Source organism: Poecile atricapillus, chromosome 4, assembly GCF_030490865.1.
Source record: "Poecile atricapillus isolate bPoeAtr1 chromosome 4, bPoeAtr1.hap1, whole genome shotgun sequence".
NCBI lineage: Eukaryota > Metazoa > Chordata > Aves > Passeriformes > Paridae > Poecile > Poecile atricapillus.
The window spans coordinates 22,960,494-22,981,834 of NC_081252.1; the positions used below are offsets into that span (position 1 = coordinate 22,960,494).

At 43.2% G+C, this 21,341-nt stretch overlaps 1 protein-coding gene across 8 annotated transcripts in view; it reads right to left on the reverse strand.

Moving 5' to 3' along the window:
* The window catches only part of FAM13A (family with sequence similarity 13 member A), a 125,934-nt gene that overhangs the window by 12,707 nt on the left and 91,886 nt on the right, over window positions 1–21,341 (reverse strand). For 7 of the 8 annotated variants that reach the window (XM_058838532.1, XM_058838531.1, XM_058838529.1 and 4 more), the window contains 8 exons: window positions 19,737–19,887; window positions 11,880–12,093; window positions 11,376–11,514; window positions 10,181–10,262; window positions 9,831–10,051; window positions 8,420–8,503; window positions 4,580–4,675; window positions 2,938–3,021 (listed from right to left, as the gene is read on the reverse strand). In XM_058838532.1, coding sequence (XP_058694515.1) covers window positions 2,938–3,021; window positions 4,580–4,675; window positions 8,420–8,503; window positions 9,831–10,051; window positions 10,181–10,262; window positions 11,376–11,514; window positions 11,880–12,093; window positions 19,737–19,887 — 1,071 coding nt within the window. The remainder of the gene's footprint in view (window positions 1–2,937; window positions 3,022–4,579; window positions 4,676–8,419; window positions 8,504–9,830; window positions 10,052–10,180; window positions 10,263–11,375; window positions 11,515–11,879; window positions 12,094–19,736; window positions 19,888–21,341) is intronic. The other variant, XM_058838528.1, reaches the window with a different exon arrangement.

Genomic DNA, 21,341 nt, shown 5'->3' on the forward strand with positions numbered 1-21,341 from the left:
AATTCTAGCCAGGAAGGATCTAAACACATGAACATCTTTAAAAGCTTTTGGGGGCTAATATCACTGAAGTCTTCAAGACAAAAATATATTGTATGATTGGGATCAAAAGCAGATGTTTTCTTGGTTTGTTTTTTCATGTAATAAAAAACATGAAAATGTTGTGAATAGTTCAGTTATTCCAAGAGACTACTCCCATATTTCAAGCAAAAAGGAAGAAAGTAACACCAGGACCTGGCTTAGTCCCATTAAACCCTCAGTGATTTATAAATACATACATTTAAATTAAATTATAGTTTGCCCAGAGTTTTCTTTTTAAGTTAAAGTTCTAGGTCATGATGATACATTGCAATGCTACAGGCTGAGAATTACAACCAAGACTGAGGGTGAAACAAGCATTATCTGGGAAAAAGTTTTGAGTAGTAATAATAACAAAAGATATAGAAAAGTTTGAATGCATCTTAGGAAAATCTGCAGGGAACTTGTGGAAGCTGAAGCAGTATTTAGCACATGATTAGACAAGACCCATTTCTCCAGACATCGATTGTACAGTTTAAACAGAAAGCACAAACCAGCAGCCATGTACTGTTCTTAAACCCTGCCAACAACTCCTGGCTGAACTGGGGGAGACCATCTTTCACGGCCATTTCCCTGTCCCCAGGTGTGCCACCCTGCCCAGACTGGCAAGGGCTGCAGCAGGAGAACATGGATCCTCCTCTGCTGTGGAGGACGATTTGCTAAGTCAGTCTAAGCAGTACAAGCAGCACACTTTGCTTTAGAGGAATCTCTCTGACAACAAAGGAGGAGCTCCCATGCCCTCTTCTGGGAGAGCTCCTGGAAAGAAAGTAAAGGGACAATTTCTATAAGCAGTGTGACAAAGCTGCTCCTGAGGAGAGATGCAAGTGTTTCCCTCTCAGACACCTATGAGCCTGTCTTGCCTCACTGCAGACACCAGCACACTGCCCAAGCCAGCAAGCAGCTCAGGAGCCTCCTGCCACAGGAGGCCACAGGAGGAAAAGTGTAGAAATTTCATTTAGACCTCAGAGCCAAGACAATGCTTCTGGTTGTCACAAGACCTCTGAAATAATTTTGCTCTTAAATACAAAAGGATTCTTAGCTCTTAAATACAAAAGGATTCTTAGCTAGAACTCCAACAGAAAAGGCCCTCTAAGGCCTTCCCTTTAAAAAGTCTCACATAGGAACCTCACTTTAAACCTGCAGTGACATTTACACCTTGAAACAGAATGATCTTCATACATGAGATTCATTTAGCATGCCCCTGCTTGGACTGTTAGGCAATCATGAGGCATTCCAGAGTTAAAAATGTCAAATCCCCAGAGTATCCTATCATCAGCACTCCCACAAACAAGAATCCTAATGACTTTTTCTGCACAACATTCAAGATATTGTACCAAAATGTTTGGTAAGGTCAACTCAAAACACCTTTCAACTCTCCCAACCGCTTGAAATAAAACTCACCCCGAAACACACAAATATTGACATTGTCAGCTGCCTGTCAAATATTTCCCTGCCCATAGACCTATTCGGGAGCTAAGTTTTGGGGTCTTTTGCCTACTTCCTCTATTTACTTCTGAATGTAATTCAGTACAAAGCTGCTAGATGCAGCTTCACAGAGCCCCATTTAAGTGTTAATAGGCACATCATGTTAACAGGCTTAGGGCTGTCATCCTGATCTTCTGTCAGAAACCCCTCCAGGTTTGTATTCCCTGCAAGACACTGCTGAACTGGTTTAACGCTGTCCTGGCACAGCACCAGCTCCTGCTGGCCATCAGAGATCACCATAACTGACAGCTCTAAGTTCTCACACTGGGTGCAAGCAGAGGTGGAAAAAAAAAAAGACACACTAAAAGAAAAAAAAACAGAAGCAAACAAAACCACTCCCCACCAGACCAGTACTGCAGATTTGATCCAGCAGTTATCTAGAAAATACTAAGAAGCTCAGTGATCATTAACCAGCTTCCAAACAGCAGCTTAACATCTTCAGTCTGCAATCTGGTATTAAAGAATATGTGCCTCGAATAGTCCATTAATATACAATCCACTGGACTCAATCACCTTGGATCTCTAAGTCTGCAGTATTTACATTTAGCCAAGCTCTGGCTGGATAACAGAAATATGACCCAAATATGCTGAAGCACTTCTCTCCCTTGTTACACTGCAAGGGCAGAGAAAGGAAGCCAGGGCCCAGCTCCATGCTGCATGTCCTGGTCTGCTGTTGGACTTTATTCCTCAGGGGAAGGCCCAGTATCATAGTCATCTTCCCCACCGCAAATTATTACTCCACAGCAGCACAAGAAGAAACACAACAATCCTGCCATCCAAATCTGACCAAGTATCAACCAGCAGAACCAAGCTGTTCTTACTTCCATCCTCATTAAGTTAAAAACACCCTGCACAAGCTGGTGAAAAGGAGCCTGGATAAAGTAAGTGGAGGAGAGCAGGTAAGGATCCCGTGAGTGCCCCAGCTTGCTCCACGTGTTAGTTTTGTGAGAGCTCATTCCTGCCACGGTGCTGTGTGCAAGCCACAGAGCCTGGGTGTGACAGAAACTACTGCAAAACAAGTTAGTGCCTTTTAAAAGAAAGGAGGAAAACAAGAAAAAAAGAAAGGTACAGGGGTAACTGTGATTTTATTTTTTTTTTTTTTTTTTAAAGCAAAATAAAATATATGATGTGCACATGGAGGGGAAAGTAGAAGGATAGGAAAGAATGCAAAGCCAAGGAAACACTGTAGTCTTATCTACAATAAGGGAAGAATTTGATAAGAATTGGCGAGGCTTAAAGCAGCTACTGATTTTTCAGGAGGACACTGCAAAAAAATCAACACTGATGGAAAAAAAATCAATCAACCATTCTGCTTCATTGGTATATGGGGAAAGTTGATGCAGACTGAGCAATTAGTTAGCAGCTGGAGGTCTTCACCTTTATCTCCTTGAAGAAGGAAGCTGTTTCGCCCTCGATAATTGGCTGCAGCAAAGGGCTTCTCCGCTTGCTGGAGGGGGAACCCTGTGACAGGTGTTAACAAGTATGTTACATTGTGAACCCCTTTCTCCTCCACCACCTGCTTCAGCTCATTCTCACCCACACATTCACTCTCAGCTCATCGCTGGACCACCACGAGAAATATCTTTCTCAAGGAAGAAAAACAGGCCTGACAAACCCCCTGAACCTCGGGCTGTTTTCTCTCAGGATGTTGCTTAGCAAAGGATACCACTGCCAATCTGTTTATAAAAAGAAACCTGGATGATTATTAGCTGGGTAGTGACTACAAGGCAAAGGCTGCAACAAACTAATCCCCAGCCCGAGGCCCATGCACACACAGAGCATTTGGCTGGCTCTCCAGAGCTACAGGGTTAAGCTCAGCCAGCCTCTCCAGATTTGCCTTCCAGGAGCCTAATTTCCCACTGAAGTTCCTACTGATGAAGAGACAGATTTTCAAATATATCCTGTCTCTCTATGAACCTCTCACTATTCTCATTCAGAAGACTGGGAAATAAGCCAGTCTCAGCTCTCCTCTGCTAGCCTCTGTGGATTTTCAGTTTTGTGTCTTAACAGGACCTGGGCTCTCTTTGACAGCTTTGCATTAAACTGCCCAGGCACACCTACACAGCTTCCCCCTCAGTTGCCAGCACTGTCTTCACAGCACACATTTTGGGGACTATTTTGCATATTTGAGGAGGAACAGCTTTTTATTTTGTTTTAAATGCAGGACCAGGAACACCTCCCAGGATCTGCAGAAAAAAGCCCCACGCCTCAGTGACACTGCACTGGGTAATGCTGTGCCAGCGCGCTCACTTCACTGGCGGTATACAGAATGTGGGCAGGACACAAGCACTGCTCAGGAAAAGCAACAAAAGTTCATACATCAACAGGAATTTTGATAAAAGAACTCTCTTTCCATAGACAGGCTTGAAGTATTCTGTGTGTGTTTTTTAGATTAATTAATTTTAAAAAACTGGACTATACAAGGTATCTAAAATTTAAGACAGTGAATTTTCTCCCCAGAGGGGTGTATTGGGTTCCTTGCTGGTGGCAAAGCACCACCTTGAAAGAGGGAATATCCACCACTTAGAGGATCTCTTTAATACCAATTAAGTATTAGAAGACTGAGGGCCCTTTCTTTCAGCCAAGGACACGCCTGGCATTTCCTGTGGGATCTACTCAATTCTGTGTTCCTGTGTACAGAAACGCTGTACATACAACCCTGTGGAACCAAGCAGCATTGAAGACCTACAGCTCAGCGTGGGTTGGTATGGAAAAAGAAGTGAGGCTGTAGCCAAACAGAGGATGGATGAAATAACAGCAGCAGCCCAATGGAAAGAGAAGAAACAATACAAGGTGAGATGTGCCCCACAGCTCACAGGTGGGCACTTAAGTCTCTTGACCAGCTTTGCCCAACTTCACTATGAAGTGTGTCATTGATTCACTCATTTGCTTGATCTTTGAGTGATGAGGGAGTTTGGGACTTAGCCTTGGTGATTGTGTTGTATGCAAAAGTGTGTTGATTCCTGCTTCCTCAGCTTGAAACCAAAAAAAATAGCCCACAAAAGAATGCTCTACTCACAATAATAGGGATGGTGTTGGCTCTGGAGAGGATCTGTTTGACCAAGCGATACCTGTCATACAATGGCTTCATCACCTGCCGTTCATTTTTGGTAACCTGAAAAGAAAAAAGAGGAGACATCCATGAATCCTGCAACAAGTACTCCACTCTAGAACTCATGTGCCTGTGATCACACATAGTCTGAGGGGCATGAAGAGACTTGTATGGGGATGACAGGAGAGCAGCATCAGCCCTGAAATGCCTGTTCACTGCTGCATCGTCTATGCCTGGTGCCAGCTGAAGATGTGTGGGGGGTCTTGTAAAAGGGCTGTAAGAGATAGATGGTTTAAATGACCAGTTAGGGATCAGAATTCCACAGCACAAAATGACCTGCAGAGGCAGCACTCTGTGCTTGCAGTCGCATTGGCCACTGTAAGCACAAGGTGAGCTGTCCCATCCTCGTTCTTGTGGCTGGCCCTCAATAGCAATGCTTGTGACTCATGAGAAGAGAAAGCAACTGCACTGACTGGATGTTGCAGTGTGAGGAGACTTCTCTTGAGTGCAGTAAACTACAGATTTCACAAAAGCTAACTTTCTGACTTTGCTATTCCTCCTAATTTCCTGTACAAGGCCGCAGTTCTCCCTCTTTTTAGCCCCTAACCTTGCCCTCCATCCCTCCTCACAGCCACTTGCTGGGAAGGATTCACTGCAATGCTTGGAAAGGGTGAAGGTGCCAGGGCTGTGTGGCACAGATAAGAGAGATCAGTGCTGTAATGTCCACCTCAGGTGCTCCTTATATTGCTCTGTCCCTAACTCCACTCCTCCTTACTACTTTTTGTGCTCCTTCTTCAGCTCTGAGAGCATTACAAACTGAGTGTGTTCATTTCTGGGTTTTTTTTCAGATTCAAGGTGGGTTTTATTTCTTCAGTGCTTTCTTACAGCACATTAGAAAACAAAAAAAATCCTAAGCAAAACCTGATCATCATTCAGCACTGTCTGACCCGCATCCTATGTGTCCTTCCATTAGATCTTTTGTCTAACTTTAGATTATAAAGCTCTTATGAGGAAGCTTTAACTGATGTCATGCCTTTCTACTTGCTGCTAATCACCAGAGCACCTGAACAAATGCCATATTAAAAATCAGCATCAACAGTGTAACCCCTAGGGAGCTTTGTGCAGGCTCTCCTTCTACAACAGAAACAGGAGAAAAGGGAATACAGCTTAAGACAGGGAGGCAATTTTAAACTGCCTTTTACTTTGTCTGCAGTTGACTTTCACTGGCATAATCTTTCTAAAGGTTTTACATCCTCCCTCCAGAGAAAGAGATGGTTTTGGCTTGTGAGGGGCAGAAAGGCTTTAAGTATTTCCAGGAGTGCAATGGCAGGGATGAACTCTAAGAATCTGGAGGTAGCATCCATCTTCCTCCTGAAAACCAAGCCTGTGTTCCCTATGTTGAGGGAAGATGAACAGGAGGAAAAGGAGGAAGATCTTTATTCCCTTCCCGGTTCAATGCAACTATGCCCAGGCCTGATAAAGGGCATACAGATGGGCAGTGCTGAGCTCTGGGGGCAGAATATCCCACACCCCCAAAGCACAGCAGGGCTCCAATTCCTGGCAGCCTTAAGCTGCCTGTTCATTGAGTAAGCAGCTCACACGGATTAGAGGGATGTGGGCAGCATCAAACAATTCACTCAGTCCTCTTTGTGTTGAGTTTTGTGCTGATGTGCCTGCACTCAATTGCACCAGCTAGCAAGTTGCCTCCAACTTTGGACATTTCTCTGTATTCCATCCAGAATACAACTAGAGAAATTAGGTAACATAAATATATATATATATATATAATATTATTCCTAGCTTTACAAGATTAGCAGTTTGTGGAACAGGAGGTACAGCACTACTGTTGGCTCACACAGTCTATTACTTAAAAAAAAACCCCAAGACTATGATAAGGCTTATGTTGAGGCTGAGAATCAAACCTTCAATTAACAACATTTCAAAGCTGATTAACAGCACTGTTCTGTACTGAAAAATAAACATAAGCCTTGGAATGGGTACAAAGTCCTTAGGTATGCTGAAGAATGGAAAAGTTAAACAACATCCTTCAGTGTCTGAATATCAGTGTGGAGGAGCAACACAGAGAATTAATATAGGCGTTGGAAGATAAGTGTATGGAGTCTGAGCCTGCCCTGCAGCTCATTTACACCAGAAAACTTTACAGAAAGCATATTCTGAAAGTAAATGCTTAGTACATGGGCACACTGTCTCATTAGGTAAACATAAGTAAGACCAGTAAAACCTGAGTATATTTTGGGATAACATCAAAATGCAAAGAGACTGTTTGAATAATGGAGCCTTTGACATAACTCTGGGGCACACTCCACATGGCAAAAGAGCAGCAGCTGAGAACAGACCATTGCTTGCATTGTTAGAGCAGCTCAAGAATTTCTGCAGAGACAGACTTCTGGCTTTACTAGAACAGTTCAGTTCCACCTTTGCAGGTTCATCTATCACTGGTGCAGAAAGACCCAGCTGCACAATAAATCTGAGCTCCATTGTTTTTCTTGTTTAGTTAAGTATCTTTAATGAAAAAAAAAAAAAAAAAAACCTAAAAAAAAAAATCCTTGGCTGAACTATCCACATTCTCCTCAAGCTCTCAGTACTTTTCCACTGCTGCACTGCCAGGAGCTGGGAACAGCAAAAGCTGATCAGTCTTCCTTGCCATGCAGTTCAGTGTTGCTAGGTATAGACAGCTTACTTAAAAACAAAACAAATTAAAAAGCAGTTGTATAAATGAAGCATTGGAAAAGGTAGGTGGAAATAAATGTATGCTGACAAGACAGGCTCTGGGCTTGTTATCCTTTTGAACAGATTGAAGCGAGTTCACTTCAATAAGATGCCAACTGTTGATTTATATAATTGTAAAAGCGGCAAAAAAAGACTTGGTCTCACAGAGAACACAGGGAAGGTTAAGTGGATTCCCTTATGCTGCCTTTTTTCTATTTTACACAATAAATCTGCCTGTCCTCGCACGTAACTATGCCATTTTCAGCTGCTAATACAGTTGTGACTGTACAATATTAGCACTCCATGAAGGCCTTTAAATAAATTAGTGAAACTTTTTAAAAGAATGGATAAAGATATAATTGGGAAGGAAAAGACCAGGAATCTCATGCAGCAGCAGAATGACAGGTTTGTGAGCTGCACCAATCAAACACTCCTTATAAGCAGTAATTTGCTGCTCCCGAGACACTGCTCAGAGGATTAGCAGCACTCAAAGTTACTTTACCTATACAGCTGGTCACAAAGATTATAGTATCAACGGTGAAAGAGACAGAGGGACTCATAAAAAGCCAACTTCATGGCCTGGAAGTTGCTGTGTTTCTGCCACAGCAGGCAAAACTTAATTCTCTGTCTTCACAAATAAGTTGGCCTTGTTAAAATCAAATGTATAACAAACCTTATACCACTGATAACAGAAAATTGCAAACTTCCTGGCTGGATGGGGGACCATGCACAACTATTCCCATGCAGACTGTCCACTGGGCCACAAATTGGATGTCTGTAGAACCTGATGAGCACAAGGCCAAAATAATGCCCACTCAGCCTGTAGGCTCTGTCCTGCAGGTGTCTGTCCAGCCCAGTGCTGTGTGAGGACACCACCCTGTCTAGAACAGACTCCTCAGCAGCTGCGGAAGTGAAGGATCAGGGAGGTGGATTAGAGGGTGCACGTGTGGTTTGGAGAACAAGAAGTTCTAGTGACCTGACATCAAAGGGGCATTAGGGGCATCATTTACCACAGACAAAGACATAGAAAGATGTACTTAGGAAAAAAAAAAATGCAAAAAATGCTGCAGTACATACCGGTCTGCCATGAATGCCTTCATAATACAGCAAAGCTTTTTGAAGAGCCACTTTTTCAGCTGCTATCTGATCTCGTGTCATGTCCTATGAAAAGTGGCACAGAGAGAGGGAAAGGGAGGAAGACAAAAAGTCAGATTCCTGGACTTAAAAAATACTGATCTGTGCCATAATCAAAGTCATGTCATACCATCTTTATGTTTTAAAGATTCATCTCTTCCTTCCAGTTGTCTTTTCCCAGCTACATTGCCAAAGAGACTGTTCATGTGAGTGAGTAGAGCCCTATGCTCAATGCAGACAGATTAAACACACAAACTCTGGATATGAAGGTATTTTATGTAGCTAAAGCAGATTATAAGTGTGCTTTGAAAAAACAACACTATGCAACTTTTAATGATGGTGGATCTTTTTCAGTTAAGATCTGAAATGTAAATTCTACAAGAGAACACATGTCCTTTCTTCTTCTCCAAATCCAAGACAAACTCCAGTACTTTTGCTTTGACTGTCACAAACATACTTTACCAAGTGCAGTCAGATTGTCTTTCTGCCAGTTCTGCTATGGAGTAAAAAGCTGTAGCAGACAAGACGGGACAAAGCCAAAAAAAAAAAAAAAAAAAAAGAGGGAAGATAGAAGACTTTTCTAATTAAGTTGGCCAAAATTCCCCCACTCAATTTGCCTGATACCAAGCTTTTTCTCCCTATCACAGCACCAAATACTATCACAGTCCCTCTGTAAGTGGACAGGCTATGGATTCTTGCTACAGTCAGAAAATAGTCAAAACATGCACTGTATGTTTTCCTTCTGCAGATGTAGCAAACAAAGATAATGCTGTCTGCCTCACTCTCATATAGCACTACACAATTTATGTCAGCAGACTCAAGGACTTCATTTACAAGGCTGTCCAAACCTCAGGAGCTCACAACATCAGACATGAAGATCTCCCTGCTGATAACCCTCAGAGATTACAGCAGCTAACAGAACTCAGTGTGAAGCTCCAAAGGTTAGCAGTAACACACCCTGAGAGAATAACATTCAGTTTTGGAGTGAACAAGAAGTAAACAGATGACACAACCTCCAGAAGCACTGGAAGACTCAGAATTTGACAAAAACCTTTGTGTATAACAGAAATAGGCAAACACAGGTCAGGAAAAAATTGCAAAAATTCAGAAACATTACCAGGAATATACAAGGGTCAGACAAAGAACACAAGATGACATACAATAGAAACTGAGCTCTGAGAAAAATATCAAGATACTAAAGGCAGAGGGAAAGGAACTAAAGCAAGTGAGCCCAGACTAAAGGCTGCAGACTTTTTAACAAAATGTAGAAGACCACAACTTTCACAAGTGACTGTGCAGCCACAAGTAACCTACTTGCACTTAAAGGCCTAAATCTGACCTGTCTACATTGTACCTTAATGTCTTCAGGTCGATTTGTCTCTGCTCGTTTCTCTTGAAGCTTCTTCTGGATGGAGTCAAGGGTCACTTCCACGGCAGGCTTGGCAGATTTATCTGACAGGTCTTGCTTCTTGTCATCCTCCTTCTCCAGCTGAGAGCCAAAGCTCTTGGGGAGTGTGTTGCTGCGCTGACGTACAACGGGGCCAAGGTCTTCCTCCGATATCTTCAGTTTTGACTCTGAACAGGGAAAGATGAGCAATTTTTCATTTTTAAAATGTGACAGTGTCAGGATCACTGCCTCACATCAAATCTAAATGAGGCAGAGTCTAGCTACCCCTCAAAGGTGCACCAGTGGCAGCTGCTCACCTTTAAGTTGCTTTCGGAATTTGGCCAAATCATTTGTCCATTTCAGCACTTCAGGGTTGGCTGCTTTGTCACTGTGGGAAGGCTGTGAGGAAAGAAAAGCCATGCTGAATCTGTGTTAAACCACCAGGAGCAATTCACTGAAACAAATATGTGCCACAAAGGGGTACAATGGAATTTGGACAGAGCACAGAGCACAGGCACTGGATTCTGACTGGCAGCTGCACACCTGTGACCAGCTCATTTCAGACCTCGCTTTAATTGCTCCTGCCTGTCACAACACTCTGTCTTAGGGGCATGATGAAATGGATTTTCATTTTAAAAACACACAACATTTGGTGTCAATAATTAAGTTGTAGGAGTGACTCAGAGGGCCGGATGCACATTGGAATCCTTGTGTCTGTTGTTTCCTAACAAGAGAGTATCTCTAAAATAGAGGACACTTAGCATGAACGGTTGGAGAAGTGTTATGACACATATATCCACACCAAAGGCTGCCTTACATCCAAAGACATCAAATAACCCAAATTCTAGGCTACAGCAAGCTCTGAGCAATTTTTTCAGCCTTTCCTATTGCAGGCAAGATCTTTCCAGTACAATTCTTTGCCATTTAGATAGCCAAAGATGCACACATGCAAAGCTGTGTGTTCCTTACAAAGCTTTCTGTGCATCAGAAGGGCATGTCAGAACAATTAAGAGTCCAGTACACTGCTGCTGCTCAGCAGCACTTGACTGTGGTTCCTTGCTCAGGAGTGAAGGCAGCTGCTCTCTCCTCTGCCATGCACAGGTGTCCTGGGATTACCATCATGCAAATGAAATCAGCAACTGTGCTTCCCATATGCTGAAGTTAAATAAATAAACAAACAAACAGAATTTGAGCACAGCTATTCCTACACACTGTCTTAATCAGTGGTCGAAATCCTATGAGTTCATTAGCCTTCCTCTCTTGTGCTGCATGGATATTGCATAATACCTGGAGAGGTAATTTGCTCAGTGTGTATACATATTTCTGGGGCTGCAGCAGCAGGTCTTCTGACTTTTTTTTCCTTTCCTCGTTATAAAAGCTTTCAAGCCTTCAAGTATGTTTTGCATATTTCCCTGGTGTCCCTCTGTATGCTTGACCCACTTCCCTGGTGCCCCTTCTCTTTGCTGCTAAGGCATACATCTCCACATCAATTCTTAACTCCCAGAGACTCACTCTGTATTTCCTCTCCTCTTCGAATTTGTCCTCAAATCTTCTGATCTTTTTCTTCAGCCCCTGAATCCTCCGGGTGAGTTGTGCAGGGGTAAGGTCTTCTCTGTCGTCTTCATAAGATCCTAAAGATGAACTCCGTCTCCTGCCAAGAGCAGAGATTGCAGGAAGAGCTTATCCTAACAGCCACAGTACATCTTGATGCAGAGAAGGCCACTTCAACTTTGTGTGAATAAAGGCAAGGCTCACAAAAGTGAGAATGCTACCTGTCATCTGCAATGACAGATAGAAAAAGATGCTCTAACAGCCTCTTTCAGCAAGTCCCCAGATACTAATGCACAAACCCAGAAATTATTACCTACAAGGAACTTTTTTTAAAATGTCGGTTCCCTGTGAGTAGGGCCAGAAACCCAATGCAGCACAGCCGATCCGAAGAGATGCTGCTTGACGCAACTGTGCAAACCCTTTGCAGCTGCATGTGAAAGTCAGCACCGGCAAATCACAACCCACCTCATGAAGGAATGAGAATTGGGAGGAGAAGGAGGCACTTCTGTATCATCCAGGTACTGCTGGCTCTGTCCATAGGCATAGAAGCGAGGGGACAGCATGGGATCGCTGTCCTCATCCAGAAGCTGGCGAATCAAGCGCCCGGCCTGCGGGGAAAGGCGAGCCTCATCTGAGTCTAAGCTGTCTCGCTGCCATGAGGAGAGAGCAGGGATGGGCTCTGGGAACAGTAAGACAAAAGCTGGTTTTATCAGGTTTGTTTTATACATAAGACAGACTCCAGGTAACTTTCTAATGAACCTTGACCTGCTTGTCCTGGACTGTGACTCCTGTCACCAAGCATTCTCGGGTCACTACTCCCATCTGACCCGTGTGCAAAGCATCACAAAGCCTGGCCACTTACAAAGCAGGTAATCTATACAAATATAAGTTATCTCTTAGATGCAATCAAAAACTACCCAAAAGCTGACCAGGAACTACCATAGACTGACACCAAATGAAGCAATCACCAGCTAGCACCTTTGAGGAAAGAGTTATGCTAAACAGAGAGCATTACTGGTACATGGTCTACAGAAGAGGCAATTGGACTCCAGAGGAATTTTTTTCAGTTTCAGAATGTGCAAATGCTGTAAATGAATAGTGTATTAATGGTTCTCCTATAGGCCCCAGCACTCCAATGCAACCCTGTTGCCTGCTATTGCAAATTCAAAGCCTAGGAATAAGAACAGGTTCTTCTAATCTGCAAGCAAAAGGTGCCTCACACTAGGGTGCTTAGCCCACATATGAACAATTATAGTAATATGGTCTAAGTTTTCCCTTTTCCCTTTCACACACAATCCTGCTGCTTACAGCATGGTAGAAAAAAATGGAGGAAATCTTCAGCCCCCTGGACAACCTAACCAGCCAGAAGTAAAAGCAATGTTGTACAGGGAGGTGGTGGAGTGGGAGAGAAAGGGAAACCCAATTTAGCACTGCTGATTAGCATAATAGAGCCCACGGAAAGCAATCGCCTCAATCTTGTGATCACTCCCTCCAGATGCCATAAGGAGTCTAACATTTTGTGTTCAGATAGTTTACTAAGCTGATTTGCATGCTCCTACTTAAACTGTCTAATCCTGTGGTGCTAAGAGCCAGGCTTTGAACTTCTAAATCTAACAAATAGTTCTAGAGTCAAGTAACAAAACAAAAACCTTATAGAAAGCTCCCAGACCAGTCGCAGAGCTACGTACAGACTAATTGTTTCCTGTCCCTAGTGTGTCTATTCTTCATTCACAAAGAGAGTGGGCTTTTGAAGCTATCAGTTTATGAATAAAAAGCAGTGTTTCCTTTTGCTGAACAAGGTTAACATTTCCACAGCTCAGAGTGGATTGCATGAGGATTCCCCTGCAGAACCTCTGTGCTGTTTAACATTCCCCCTCTGTACAATTCGGGCAGTGCAAGATCATCGCCGATGCAGCAGTGATGGGCTCAGTGCTGTTTCGCCTGTGCACATCTTCAAAATGATGCTCTCCTCCTTTTGCCTTCTTCCTTAGCACACGGAGACAAATGGCACGCCTCTGCTTAGAGGCTGGTGCTGCATGCACACTGATGTGCTACCCTGAAAGGGGTGACAGGAGGTTTTTGCACAAGCCTTTTGCATAAGAGACCCTGGAAGGTGTTGTGCTAAGAGAAGCACATAGATGGGGTGTGCAAGAACCAAGTGTATGCAGGCTGTTTTGCCATGGTTTGGAAAGTTTATGTAGCCTGAACTTCCTTTGGGTAATTTCTGAAAAAAGAGCTTTTCTAAGCTCTGTTCAGCCTTGGCCTTTTCTAATACGTGAAATATTTTGCATCCACTTGCCTGAATCTCTCATGATTTTAGGAAGGGTCTTACAAGATTTTTTTGTAGCAAAACAAAGGGTAATACAAAAGGAAAAAAAAATGAATATATTTGACCAGCAGGAACGAGAGTTAAATGATGTATGAAATTCGTCTAGACATCTCTCACTTCTAATTTTTGAATACCTCTCACCCGCAAATCGAATTTCCTCTTGGAAATTGTTATGTAACACCTCCATGGGATTTACATAGATGGAATAAACTTAGAAAAAATCAGGCATATTTAGCAGTAACTAAATTAAGCTCCTACCACACCAGCTAACAAAGCCATTGTTAGTCATGCATGATGCATGTGGCTTTGTCCAAGGTGCATTTAAAACCAGATAGCATGCGACGTCCAGGGAACTGCAATGGCTCAAAGAGCCTCTGATCAAACCCCAAAAGACAGCAAAGCACTTTATGTAACCTAATTGAGACTGAGGTGTGTCTACTTTCTACTTTTTTGATTTCAAAATACTCCTCCAAAACTGAAACTCCCATTCCAAAGAAGAAAGTGTTAAAAAGGAGAAGAAAAAAAAGTCCTAAAAGGAAAAATCAAATTTGAGGCTTGACAGAAGAAATGGCTGCTATCAAAAATCAGCTTTCTTTAACCCTTGCTCCTGGAAGGCCTGACTCTTTGGGTAATTTGGTTTCCCTTGCTGACTATATACACATAGAAAACAAAATCTCAACTGGACACAAAATGGTTAGACTCCTGAGAGCAATTCATCAAGGAACATATTTAGATATCTACAATTACAGATTTTACCTACATCAGATCACTAAGTGGACTGGAGCTGCAGTCCAACTGCCTTCTCTCTCCTGCTAGCCAGATGCCAGGCCCTTCAGCTGGAAGCACTGGAATTGCTGGATCACACAAACATACAGGAACACACTAAGGGTAAGGTGATGCTTTTTCTGACAGTTCATAATCACTTAATTCCTCTTTAACAGGATCCATAATATCCTTTGTTATTCATTTAGCCAAGATAGCTACCAAAGCATTGAGCTTTTTCTGGAGGCTGCTGAACTCCTGGACTGAATGGTTTTGAAGTATCTGCTATGAAGTCCAGTTTTAAAGCATCCACTGTCATGATTAATGCTGTCAACTTTCCCCCTTTCTGCTAACTGAAGAACAAAATCACAGTAGAGATTGTAAACATTTCACCTTTTCTTTGCCACTGACTTGACAGAGCAGTTACACTTGCTCCTCTTCTGTCCTGAACAGATCTCTCCTGCTCAGGGAAAACCCTTGATTTTCTACTCCTCTCCACATTCTTTCAATATACTATTTTTCCACCCATTTTCCAGAATGATAACTTTTAATGGATGTGGGGAAAAAAAAAACAAACAAAAAACTGGGTAATATTTAGCCACCATGGCTGTACCAGTGCAGAAAAAGGATGAAAAAAATTTTAATGCCTTGGTCAGATTCTCTAGGCATTTCTTTCAGGCCTGCCTTTTCTAAACTGGCGCAGAAGCAATGAACTGTGTGCTGGTAGTGAGTCTGCAGTCCTTCAGAAGTGCTGCTCTCTCTCTCAAAATCCCACAACCAGCTCATCTTTCAACAAAGCTGTCAGCCATCTGCCAGGCGTGGCTCTGCAGAGCTCCACAGGCACACAGAGCATCGCCTATGGCAGTACAACCTCTCTGCCAACCTGCTGCATAGAGAGAGGGCTGGAGATTTTAATAAACCTGAACCATTAAGTGCTTCACACAACAAGAAAGATTTATTGTATCAAACTGCTGTATTGTTGGTGAGCTCCAAGCCATCTTGCTGACAAAACCTGTCTTTTTTTTTTATCACTACATTGTATATTTGCCACAGGGCTACTGGGGGGTGCAGGGCCAACAGGGGGGTGTCTACACACAAATACCACTTGAGGTGCAGCCAGCAAAACGCCACAGGCATCTCCTGTTTCCCTCTCTGCAGCCACAGAGCTCATACATGCTGCTAACACTCCTTTTACACACACCCATCTGTCAAACAAACGAGGCCAAATCTTAGCTACTGTAAATTGAAGTAGGTCCAGAGGGATTAAAAAGTCTAAACTCATTACAACACCTGAGGTGCTAGTATCAAATGCCACTTGAAAGACTCCAGAAAGATCTCTCATAATGAAATGAATAAAGTAATTTAAAACCCCATCCAAAGCATTCACTAGCTGAGTAACAACCTATTTTCTTCATCTTATAAATAACTATGAAAATATCTTTGTTTGAATACATCAGCAGGCATTCTTCCTACATAGATCAAAAGAATAGCCCAAATACAGTGCTACCACACCTTTTCACTTAGTGAGATGACAGACCTCTCAGCTAGCAAGCAAACTTTGTATTTTGTTTATAGCATGTCATAACAATCAAAAATACAATTTTAATATTTTGATGCTATTCAGTAAACAATGCATTTTTTTTCAATACTTAGTAATAAAAATAGAATGTGCCTCATTCCCTTTTGATTTCTTATGATAAAGAGTGTTACACACTGATGGAGCAAATGGAAATACACTGATCAATCTAAGTCCGGTGTTGAAAAAAGAAAACTAAATTCAGCTTCCCATCTGCTTATACTGTATGGATTTTTATGCATTACTTTGGGTTTTTTTCCATGGGAAAGTATCAATTAAGTCAGTGTCAAAACTATTTGTAGATCAGCTTCACCCTCAGGGTCTCAAGAGCTGCAATACTTGAACTCAGTTTGTGTTTTTAACTTCTGCTTTTTTTTTTTAAAGCTTGAAGAAAAATGCCAGCTGATTTTTTCGTAAGTGCCTGTTACTGCAAACTGTACTTGAAATCTCAGCTACTGAACTTTTAAAAGTGTCAGTAATCAGGTGACATCAGCAGCAATCACACCTCATATTGATTTACTGAGCTGCCTGCTCAGCCCAATCTGCTGACAGGGCCAGCCGCTGCTATGGAGAGCAACATACTTCCAGATTTTCCTTGAGGACAGGATAACAAGTTCTGGGCTTGAATTAGAAACATTTGGTGAGAAATCTGCACAATAGTGCTGGCCTGTGAGAGAACACTCTGTTCTCCTCAGTCACTGCACCCGATTCAAACGTAATCCACAACAATTAGAAACCTTAGCTGTGGAAGCAGCTCTCAACATGCCTGCTCCCAAAGCCATCTCTGCTGGCACGCACTGCCCAGCTTTGCAGGCAAGCCCAGCAGTCAGACGTGACATCCCAGCTCACGGGGACGGCTCGGCCCACATCCAGGGCAGTAAAACTCCCTGATCCACACCTGCTAAATGCACACCGGGAAAATACTGCTGGGCCACGGGAAATGCACTGAGGCAAGGAGTTCAGCACTTGAATTTTGCTGGGGCACTGCTCGTGCCCTGAGCGCTGCGTCAATAGCCTGATGATTCCTACACAAGCCTCTATACTTAGCAGGTGAGTGGGTTGCAGAAGGCGGGCACATGGCAAAGTGTGAGGCTATGCACTTCAGGGAGAAAATGTCTCTGTCTGTCCTCTCTGTGCTCAGCTTTAGGTTAAAGGAACACAGCCTGGAGAAGTACAGCAAATCTCTCCTTGTGTACAGATTTGATTATGAGGTGAAAGTTATGGGAAAAAAATCTGCTAGAAATTACTTCTAGTGTAACATGAAGGGCATAAGGCCCTGCCAGCAGTTATCATAGTTCTGTGCCCCTGAATTAGGGCTTTTAAGGCAGCTCTGCTCTTTAAACGATGGAGAGCCTGCCTGAGTGACAAAAAAAAGCTAGCCAATGGACAAGGTTGTCTTGTGTAATTTTGTGCCCATTGTTGAAGGCTCTTTCCTAATATTTGACTGGAAGCTGTGACAGCTGCAGCTGAAGGCAAGTCCTCAACCTGTAATTGTTCTCACAAGTCACTGTGGAAAGTCCCAGCAGTTGCCTTGGTCACTAGAGATGGTCTATATTTCCTACAGTATGACACAGAGGACCATGACCCCAAACATTCGTTCAACTATGTCCTGAAAGAATGGGTAATTTCCCAAGAGATGAACCTACCAAGCTGGCTAGAGCAAAGCAATAAACAGTTCAGTGTTAGGGTATTTGAAGGCACAATCCTTTCTCTTTTCTGTTGGGGATGCAACCAGAGCTGTGGCCATGGATCCTGCAGAGATGTGTGAAGGTTTGAACGACTTGGGTTGGCTGGTAGGGAAAGGGAGGATGTTCTGGTTGCTAGAGGTGTGGATGGGTGGTACAACCCTGCCCTGCAAAGCCAGCATCAACAACAGACTCTGCTGTTAGCTACAGAAACAGTCTGGGAATTGATAAGATATTCCTCTTCCTGGCTGCTGTAAGCTTGATTCCAAATCCACAGCTAGAAAAGACTCAGTGTCTCCTTGCTAAGACACAGAAGGAACCATTTTGCTGCTGTTCATCCACACCAACAAAATGGTGATTCTGGAAGGCACGCATTTCAGAAGATGATATCTCTCTCACCCCAGACAGCTGATTCTTTTGCAACTGCCCACCTCCTCCTCCTGCAAAATACACGTGAACAGAAGGGAGGAAGGAGCAATCAGAGAGAAGCACAGTCACATGTGCCTATAATCCTGTCTCATATTTGCAGGGCAAGAAAACTAGAATCCAAACATAAGAGCATGCCTACTAAGAGGGAGTTGTACCAAAGAAGCAACTTATTTCATACAATGGGAAAGCCTCTGGCTGACAGAAAGGAGCTGTGTTCTCTCCTTCATGCGTTCATACGACTCCTATTAGTAATGCAGGAAGGAAAAAAAAAAGTCATTATTTTCTAAGGTTCACAGGACAGCTGAAGCCACACATCACCTCTGAGAACGCAGACGTGCACACCCTGGCCTGAGACCCTGCAGGGCTCTGCTAATTGGCCCCTCAGTAAACATCCAGCAGCCAGAGCCGCCTGGGAGCCCTTCGGTGGCGCTTTGATCAGCCGTGCTGCACGCGTGGTGATTCCACCCAGGGAATCCCCCACCTAGCAAGCAAATAGAAAAATTCCCTCCTGTGCACAGTGACTGCTGGCCTGGCTGAATCAAAGGCAGCCATAGCTGCGGGTTTTCTTTACTCTCACCTGAAGCGTCATAACTACTCACCTCCTAGAGGGAAAGGCAAAACATACTAGGTCACGTACACTGTGGAGGCAGGAGCAGAGAACTTCCCTTCTCAGTGTTCCTCAGAGATTGTTATTTTAGAGCAATGAATTAGTTGCACATTTTCATTCTCTTGCTTTATTAAAACACCACACTTGTGTTTTCCTGCATCTTCCCTATCAAAACCCATCTTTCACTACTAAAGCATAAACTAACAGAAGAACTCCGTCTTGTACACAGACACATACTCTGTAACTAAAAAGGGTTTGATCCCAAAACTACTGGATGCCTTCATTTCACCACAATTTCAAATGAAATTAAGGTCAGGGCACCTGCAGAGTTTGCCCAGATTCCCACTCTTAAACGAGTAAGTGTATAGCCAACCAAGCATGTACTCTGGAGAGCTAAGAAATAGTATTAAAGCAGTTTATATGACAGACAATCATTGAAGCTGGTGATCAGAATTCCTTCACAGCATACACAAAAAAAAAAGTTGTTTGTGAGACAAAGTAACAGACAGACAGCATTTTTTACCAGCTGTGCTTTTCAGGTATGAATCATTATTTCCAAACAGTGATTGAAGAAAAGTTTTTTTTAGACTGTGAAATATGCTTTGAAGCATAGGGCAGTCTAGCTTAATTACCCATTGATCAGCCACTAAGAAATAAGGTATCTTGAAACCCTCAGGGACTTAACAGTACTAAACAGAACATGAAAGTAACTTCAAGAATAAAACATTTAATTTTCCACCTCTAAAGTGACAATTAGAGTTAGTACTATTCAGTATTTGCTTCCAGTTTCTCCAAACTTTCAGTTCTACATTCAGGACAGTTACTTTTCTGTTGTTTTTAGCAAGAGAACATGGTCACATAAAGATACACCCAGCCCACTCAGGTTTCCCTCTCTCTCATTTCACTCACACAACCAGCCATCACACAATCCTACCTTCCCAGTTGTTGTCATCACACAGTGATGTTAAATCCAGCCGAGGCACTTCAGAAACAAAGCTGTTTTCTTGATCATCAGCATCTTGATTTCTTTGTAACTTGTTTTCAGGCATGCTTGGATGTTCTTGAATCTTCATACTTGAAGTCAGCTATGTTCCCATATGCCCAAGGAAATGAGAGAAAGGAAAAAAAAATGTTTCAGGATGCAGAGGAGGGGGAAAAAACCCCTGCAAGTCACAGGAGCAGTAAGCTCATGCCTTTAGCTAAAAAGATCCAAACAGACCCTGATGTTTCCAGCTTCAAATCCAAATCCCTTGCTTGGTGACCCCTGTGTACTAATTGTTCACTCACACCAGAAAAAACATCCGTCCATCTGCCTTCCTTGAATTTTTCCCTCTTTAGAAAGCCACTGCAAGTTCCCGAGACTGCCTGCCCTGACAACTGCATGCAGCTGAGAAAGCCTCCAGTAGTGGACTGGGATGAAATGGGAGGGAGGGAAGCAGGGAGGCAGGGAGAAAGGGAGAGGGAGGGGGGTGGCTGCGTACACTTCCTACAGGAGCGCAACTCCTTCGAGCAACAACAAAAAACGCTGCTGCTGCTGCTGCAAGGCTGTAGCAATATGGTGCCTTCTAAAAAACAGGCACCAGAGCTCCTGAGGCAGCAGCCGCAGCCAGCCAGCAGCGCAGGCTACGTACATGAATGCTCTCATGCAGGCTGTGCTGGCTCAGATCAATTAGTGCCAGCTAAGCTGTGCTGGCTGCACATTCCCCGATTTCCTGTGGTTGTTTTCTAGCTGGGCGTGGGGAGAGCAGAACTATTTATGGAGGAGCTCTGGGTATTAAAGCGGTGTTGCGCAAATCCAAACGGCAGTAGGGTTTGGCATCTCAGCTGGAAGCAGTGTGGACTCTGGGAAAACGCCAAAAAATTCACACAAGCATCCAGTAACAGGAATAAAAAAACCAAGAGAAGCAGAATTCTGTCAAGTACATGATTCATCAGCTAGTACTACCTAGAAGCAAGTGCTGTTTGTCTCAGCACTGTTCCCCCCTGCACATACCACACGTCGTGTGCATTTATGCAGAAATCCCTGCCATTCCCACAATCCAGAGACACAGTGCGCGTGTCTGTGACAGCGCCCGATGAGAGCGCTTCTGTCACTCCAAAATAAATTAGCTGTAATGCCTCACAGAGGGCAGTAGGGAAAAGGAAGTGTAATGCATGTACATAAACATGCAGCGTGATATGTATAAGCCCACCAACAAACACAGAGCTAGATGAATAGACAGGATTATGTTACTGCATAAACTATTTGGATTTGTTAAGAACAGCTTAGGCATAATGCTCTCAAATATAGTCTAGTGGGCAGACAGCATGAAGATTTTCCCTCTGCGGGTATTTTGAAAATCTAGTAAACAATCTGCATATTCTGATATGGGAAGAAAATGGGCCAAAAGGAAATAGTAGTTTCTGGACCTACTTTCCCTGTGAATCCAAAAGCCAAATGCTTCAATATCCTTAGTATACGCCACTAAGGTGTGTTTACTTTTTTCATCTGCAGAAAGCTAATGATGTGTTTGGTGCATCTTTTCCCTTTTGAGCAGAG